This window comes from Scyliorhinus torazame, chromosome 2 (assembly GCF_047496885.1).
Source record: "Scyliorhinus torazame isolate Kashiwa2021f chromosome 2, sScyTor2.1, whole genome shotgun sequence".
In the NCBI taxonomy this organism is placed as follows: Eukaryota; Metazoa; Chordata; class Chondrichthyes; order Carcharhiniformes; family Scyliorhinidae; genus Scyliorhinus; species Scyliorhinus torazame.
Genome location: NC_092708.1, coordinates 254,238,850 through 254,246,749, shown reverse-complemented (window position 1 = coordinate 254,246,749; position 7,900 = coordinate 254,238,850). Strand labels below are relative to the sequence as shown.

Genomic DNA, 7,900 nt, shown 5'->3' with positions numbered 1-7,900 from the left:
TAAACCACCTACCTTACCGGCGGGACAAGGCAGCGCGGGCGGGTTCCGGGGTCCTGGGGGGGGCGCGGAGCGATCTGGCCCCGGGGGGTGCCCCCACGGTGGCCTGGCCCGCGATCGGGGCCCACCGATCCGCGGGTGGGCCTGTGCCGTGGGGGCACTCTTTCCCTCCCACCTCCGCCACGGTCTCCACCATGGCGGAGGCAGAAGAGACTCCCTCCAATGCGCATGCGCGGGAATGCCGTCAGCGGCCGCTTACGCTCCCGTGCATGCGCCGCCTGGAGATGTCATTTCCGCGCCAGCTGGCGGGGCACCAAAGGCCTTTTCCGCCAGCTGGCGGGGCGGAAATTCGTCCGGCGCCGACCTAGCCCCTTAAGGTTGGGGCTCGGCCCCCAAAGATGCGGAGCATTCCGCACCTTTGGGGCGGCGCGATGCCCGACTGATTTGCACCGTTTTGGGCGCTAGTCGGCGGACATCGCGCCGTTTCCGGAGAATTTTGCCCCAGTTTAGAGAAGGTTTACTAGACTAATACCAGGAATGGGCAGGTTCTCTTATGAGGGAAGGTCGGACATGCTGGTCTTGTATCCACTAGAATTCAGAAGCGTAAGAGACAACTTGATTGAAACCTTTAAAATCCTGAGGAGTCTTGACAGGGGGGATGCGGAGAGGATATTTCCTCTTGTGGGAGAATCTCGGTCTAGGGGTTACTGTTTAAAAATAAGACGGAGAAGTTGGGAATATTGTTCTGTCAGAAGACAGTGAGTCTTTGGAACTTCCTCCCTCAAAAGACAGTGGAAGCAGATGTCTTTGCATGTTTTCAAAAGCAGAGCTGGATAGATTATTGATAAACATGGGGATGAAAGGTTATCGGGGTAGCCGGGAGGCTATAATCAGATCAACCATGATTTCATTGAATGACAGAATAAGGCCCGAGAGGCTGAATGGCCTACTCCCATTCCGAATTCATATGTTCATATATATGTACATACGTATCCCCTTATGTGACTTTGTGCCAAATCTTGATTGATCGGAATCCTACGAAGTGCCTTGGGACTTTGTACTACTCTTCAGAAGATGAAGAGAATTTATTTCTCTCAGTCGGTCATAGTCTGACAATTCTGTTCTGCAATGGGCAATGGAGGCTGGATCATTGAATATACGTGACATAAATGAAAATACACTATATAAGTGCGAGTACATGTATTAAGAGGAATGTGAAAGTGAGATCTATCATAGTGTCACAGTGAGGGTTGTGGGGTATATCAGTGTTACAGTGCAGAGTGTGGGATGTATCAGTGTTACAGTGCAGGGTGTGGGGTATATCAGTGTTACAGTGCAGGGTGTGGGCTGTATCAGTGTTACAGTGAGGGGTGTGGGGTATATCAGAGAATGTGACAGTGAGGGGTGTGGGGTATATCAGTGTCACAGTGAGGAGTGTGGGTATATCAGTGTCACAGTGAGGGGTGTGGGGTATATCAGTGTCACGGTGCGGGGAATATCAGTGTTACAGTGAGGGGTGTGGGGTATATCAGTGTTACAGTGAGGGGTGTGGGGTATATCAGTGTTACAGTGAGGGGTGTGGGGTATATCAGTGTTACAGTGAGGGGTGTGGGGTATATCAGTGTCACAGTGAGGGGTGTGGGGTATATCAGTGTCACAGTGAGGGGTGTGGGGTATATCAGTGTTACAGTGAGGGGTGTGGGGTATATCAGTGTCACAGTGAGGGGTGTGGGGTATATCAGTGTCACAGCGAGGGGTGTGGGGTATATCAGTGTCACAGCGAGGGGTGTGGGGTATATCAGTGTTATAGTGAGGGGTGTGGGGTATATCAGTGTCACAGTGAGGGGTGTGGGCCGTATCAGTGTTACAGTGAGGGGCTGAGGTATATCAGTGTTACAGTGAGGGGTGAGGGGTATATCAGTGTCACAGTGAGGGGTGTGGGCCGTATCAGTGTTACAGTGAGGGGTGTGGGGTGTATCAGTGTGACAGTAAGGGGTGTGGGGTATATCAGTGTGACAGTGAGGGGTGTGGGGTATATCAGTGTCACAGTGAGGGGTGTGGGGTATATCAGTGTCACAGTGAGGGGTGTGGGGTATATCAGTGTCACAGTGAGGGGTGTGGGGTATATCAGTGTCACAGTGAGGGGTGTGGGGTATATCTGTGTCACAGTGAGGGGTGTGGGGTATATCGGTGTCACAGTGAGGGGTGTGGTGTATATCAGTGTCACAGTGAGGGGTGTGGGGTATATCAGTGTCACAGTGAGGGGTATATCAGTGTCACAGTGAGGGGTATATCTGTGTCACAGTGAGGGGTGTGGGGTATATCGGTGTCACAGTGAGGGGTGTGGTGTATATCAGTGTCACAGTGAGGGGTGTGGGGTATATCAGTGTCACAGTGAGGGGTATATCAGTGTCACAGTGAGGGGTATATCAGTGTCACAGTGAGGGGTGTGGGGTATATCAGTGTTACAGTGAGGGGTGTGGGGTATGTCAGTGTTACAGTGAGGGGTGTGGGGTATATCAGTGTTACAGTGAGGGGTTTGGGGTATATCAGTGTCACAGTGAGGGGTGTGGGGTATATCAGTGTTACAGTGAGGGGTGTGGGGTATATCAGTGTCACAGTGAGGGGTGTGGGGTATATCAGTGTCACAGTGAGGGGTGTGGGGTATATCAGTGTCACAGTGAGGGGTATATCAGTGTCACAGTGTGGGGTATATCAGTGTCACAGTGAGGGGTGTGGGGTATATCAGTGCCACAGTGAGGAGTGTGGGGTATATCAGTGCCACAGTGAGGAGTGTGGGGTATATCAGTGCCACAGTGAGGGGTGTGGGGTATATCAGTGTCACTGAGGGGTGTGGGGTATATCAGTGTTACAGTGAGGGGTGTGGGGTGTATCAGTGTTACAGTGAGGGGTGTGGGGTATATCAGTGTCACAGTGACGGGTGTGGGGTATATCAGTGTCACAGTGAGGGGTGTGGGGTATATCAGTGTTACAGTGAGGGGTGTGGTGTACATCAGTGTTACAGTGAGGGGTGTGGGGTATATCAGTGTCACAGTGAGGGGTGTGGAGTATATCAGCGTTACAGTGAAGATTATGGGGTATGTCAGTGTTACACTGAGGGGTGTGCGGTATATCAGTGTTACAGTGAGGGGTGTGGGGTATATCAGTGTCAGTGAGGGGTGTGGGTATATCAGTGTTACAGTGAGGCGTATATCAGTATCACAGTGAAGATTATGGGGTATGTCAGTGTTACAGTGAGGGGTGTGAGGTATATATGTGTTACAATGAGGGGTGTGGGGTATATCAGTGTCAGTGAGGGGTGTGGGGTATATCAGTGTTACAGTGAGGGGTATATCAGTGTCACAGTGAAGAATAAGGGGTATGTCAGTGTTACAATGAGGGGTGTGGGGTATATCAGTGTTACAGTGAGGGGTGTGGGGTATATCAGTGTTACAGTGAGGGATGTGGGGTATATCAGTGTCACAGTGAGGGGTGTGGGGTATATCAGTGTTACAGTGAGGGGTGTGGGGTATTTCAGTGTTACAGTGAGGGGTGTGGGGTATATCAGTTTTACAGTGAGGTGTGTGGGGTATATCTGTGTCACAGTGAGTGGTGTGGGGTATATCAGTGTTACAGTGAGGGGTGTGGGGTATATCAGTGTTACAGTGAGGGGTGTGGGGTATATCATTGTTTCAGTGAGGGGTGTGGGGTATATCAGTGTTACAGTGAGGGGTGTGGGGTATATCAGTGTCACAGTGAGGGGTGTGGGGTTTATCAGTGTAACAATGAGGAGTGTGGGGTATATCAGTGTCACAGTGAGGGGTGTGGGGTATATCAGTGTTACAATGAGCGGTGTGGAATATATCAGTGTCACAGTGCAGGGTGTGGGGTTTCTCGGAGAGCGTCACAGTGACGGGTGTGTGGTATATCAGTGTTACAGTGAGGAGTGTGGGGTATATCAGTGTTGCAGTGAGGGGTATATCAGTGTTGCAGTGAGTGGTGTAGGGTATATCAGTGTTACAGTGAGGGGTGTGGGGTATATCAGTGTTACAGTGAGGAGTGTGGGGTATATCATTGTTTCAGTGAGGGGTGTGGGGTATATCAGTGTTACAGTGAGGGGTGTGGTGTATATCAGTGTCACAGTGAGGGGTGTCGGGTATATCAGTGTCACAGTGAGGGGTGTGGGGTATATCAGTGTCACAGTGAGGGGTGTGGGGTATATCAGTGTAACAGTGAGGAGTGTGGTGTATATCAGTGTCACAGTGAGGGGTGTGTGGTATCTCAGTGTTACAGTGAGGAGTGTGGGGTATATCCGTGTTGCAGTGAGGGGTATATCAGTGTTGCAGTGAGTGGTGTAGGGTATATCAGTGTTACAGTGAGTGGTGTGGGGTATATTTTGAAGTGTATTGCATTCAGATATTTAACTCTTCAGTAAATGGTTGAAAGTGCCAGTATTATTGTTGATTACAAAAAGCACTCTTAATGATTTCAGAACAGAAGTATATTAATCTACATCTTTCTTCACTCTTCTCTAAGTTGCAAATGTTGCAGTAATAATTGAGAATTGAATTCATTTACTTTTTAAAACTTATATTGTATGCCTCTGCACCAGTTTCCACTCCAAAAGACAGGTCTACTTAATCAATGGACTTCCACCTGCAGCTTGATGAAACAAGTTACTCTTTATGCTAAACGTAGTTGTAAGGCTACAGCATCAACTGTGCAGAGGGCACCTTCAAACAGTGTTAGCCATGGCTCATAAGAAATAGGAGTAGGCCATTCGGCCCCTCGAGCCTGCTGCCCTATTCAAACTCCAGCTTCCTGCAATATCCTGATGTCTCTTAATTCCCTCAACACCCTTAAATTATTCGACCTCTTTCTTGAATGTATTCAATGAGTAAGCGTCAACAGTTCTTGGAAGGAAAGATTCAGAGCCCTTTAAGTGAGAAAGAATTCTCCTCAACTCAGTCCTAAATGGTCAACACCTTTGCCTGAGGCTTTGACCCCATGTTCTGGATTACTCAGGCAAAGGAAACTACCCTGTCAAGACACTTAATAATTTGTTTTTTCAATTATATCATCTCTTATTCTTCTAAATTCAGGGGAATATAGGTCTCGCCTACTGAATCTCTCCTCATTAGACAATCCCCTTATCCCAGGAATCAGTCTTTGGTGCACTCGCTTCTGCGAAGTATCTTCTTCCTTTGGTCAGCAGACCGAAACTATACATGTGGCCTCACCAATTCCTTTTATAAATAGTAATAAGACTTCTTTGCTCTTCTACTCCAATCACTTTGGAACAAAAGCTAATATATCATTTCCCTCCCCAATTGATTGCTGGCCAGTATGTTAACCTTCTGAGAGCCATGTCAAAGGACATGCAAAGCCTCTGAATACAAACTTTCCCAGTATCTCGCCATTTTGAAGATATTTTGCTTTTTTATTTTTTGCTTTCAAAGTGGATGGGCTTCATACTTCACTATGTTGTATTCCACCTGCCATATCCTTGCTACTCACCCAACCTGTCCATTGTATATCCCTCCGCAGGCTCTTTGAGCTGTCCTCACCACTTAAGTTCCCACCAGATTTGTATTGTCAGAAGTCTTGGATACACCACACTCAGTCCTGTCAACGGAGTCATTAATATAGATTGCAAATAGCTGAGACCCAAGTACTACTGATCCTGGTAGTACCCTCCAAAATACAAATGCCAACCTGAAAATGTCCTGTTTATTCCTACTCTCTGCTCCCTGTCCATTAGCCAATCTTCAATTCATGATCATGTTTTAGCACCAATTTGTACAATAACCTCTTGTATACAGCACCTGATCAGTAGCAGCACAAGTCAAAAAGTGTGGGTTTAAACCCCACTCTAGAGACTTGAACAGAAAATCTTGGCCGACTCTTCAGTAGTAGTACTGAGGGAGTGCTACACTGCCTTTTTTGGAAAAAAACAGGTTAATGAGAGACTTGGTCTGTCTTCTTGGGCGGTTATAAAAGATCTAGTGGCACAACTTTGAAATGACTGTGGGGGAGTTCTCCCTCTCCCCTGGCCAATATGTATCCCTTAACCCAAAACATCAAAACAGACAATCAGGACATGATCTCTTTGCCGTTTGTGGGATCTTGCAATCTGTAATAATAACTTAGGGGACGGAGTGTTGCGTGGTGGAAAACACAAACTAGTTGCTGTGTTTTCCCACATTATAACAGTGACCAGATTTCAGAAACAATTAATTGACTGGAAAGCACTTTGCGACACCCTGAAGTTTTGAAAAACATCATATTAAGGCTAAAGATTTCTTCAGGAGGGATCAGAGATGCTTTAAACCATATTAACTCATTTTCTTACTTTGTTCTGCAGCAGACACCATTCAGAGCTTAATGAAGGAGGGTGTGGGGTGATTTGGAGTGTGGGGGGTTGGGGAAGAAGACTGAGAACCTACTGCCATCTTTTGGCTCACTTCTGCTTTGAACCCAAGATTCAGGAGTGCAGCCTGGTGAGGGAAGCATCGTATCTGATAAGGAGGGCACCATATAAACGTTCTTCTTTAGTATTCGTATCATCCATCGGTAACATGTAATTGTAATTATTTTTAAAATGCATCTCAAAATCAATCCTAGAATAATAATTCCAAACTGTCTCGCAGTACTAGTCACTAAATTTCCCATTTGTTAAGAGTGTCGCCTCCACCACACATCTTCCTTTTGTGTATCCCTTTTGCTGTGGGGGTCCAATTAAAATTCAGAGTCACCCAAGAAAAAGCCTATTGTCAGTGGAGAAACCGCCATTTTGTCTCGCCATTGAGTTTTCTCTCTTCGTCTATTCTTCCCACTACTTTGAACAGCAGTGTCCTATCCAGGCTGGTAAGCAAAGGGCCGGAGAACCTTTCAGGTGCCCAATGGAAAACCCATGGCGACGAAGGAGCTTGCCCCAGGATCGTTAGTGCACTTCCAAGATGGCGAACATAATGTCAATCATGTTGTCAAGCCCCCAGAGGTAGCCATCTTCCCGGTTGCCTTCCTGCCACGGTAGACGGTGGTTAAGAGTCTTTCCACTCGGTAGTCTTGTGGTCTTACCAAAGTCGATCAGCCATACTTTCGCCACCTCGTTCTTGTCATGAATAAAGAGCAAGGAGCTACCGATAACCTGCATCAAGTAGGAGAAGGTTGAAAGTCAAAAACATGCTTGCAAGGTTGTCCAGTTCAGACCAGTATTCTTATTTCCCACTTTTCACTGATTTTCTTTTTCTTCTCGGTGAGAAAATAACCGTAGCATTTCCATATCCAGATAAAATTTACTTTCATCAAAATGATGTGGGGACTTGGAGACGTGAAATATTAGGACTGGATCCCGCCGGCGAGATCTTCTGGTCTCGCTGAAGGTGACCCCCTCTCCCCGCCCCCTAATAACATTCAAAATGAAATTGGTAAAGTATTGGAAATGAGGAATATAAAAGGATTAGAAAATGGAGGGCCAGCTGACATGCTAGCTCAAAGGGGAAGAAATGCCTCCATTTATAATGTATATTCTAGGAATCCAATAAAATCCCCTTAAATATAAATTTCTCAGCCTGTAAGGTAGGTTACATAATAATAATCTTTTATTGTCACAAGTATGAAGTTACTGTGAAAAGTCCCTAGTCGTCACATTCCGGCACCTGTTTGTGTAAGCTGGTACGGGAATTGAACCCGCGCTGCTGGCCTTGTTCTGCATCACAAACCAGCTGGCTAGCCCACCGAGCTAATTGACCCTTGGGTGGAGAGGGATTCAGTCCAATGTGGGATGGTGACCTTGCCATGAGTTTAGGGATTGGGGAAGTGGGGAGGGGAAGGGTCTTCATGTTGAGTCTCTGTTAACAGTGGTTCAGTGCGATTATATGGCTTCCGATTCCCGCCCCAC

At 47.1% G+C, this 7,900-nt stretch overlaps 1 protein-coding gene across 1 annotated transcript in view; it reads right to left on the bottom strand.

Moving 5' to 3' along the window:
- The window catches only part of itpka (inositol-trisphosphate 3-kinase A), a 113,411-nt gene continuing 105,511 nt past the window's right edge, over positions 1 to 7,900 (bottom strand). Inside the window, exon 7 of the mRNA XM_072486156.1 lies at positions 1 to 7,147. Coding sequence (XP_072342257.1) covers positions 6,941 to 7,147 — 207 coding nt within the window. The 3' untranslated portion in view covers positions 1 to 6,940. The remainder of the gene's footprint in view (positions 7,148 to 7,900) is intronic.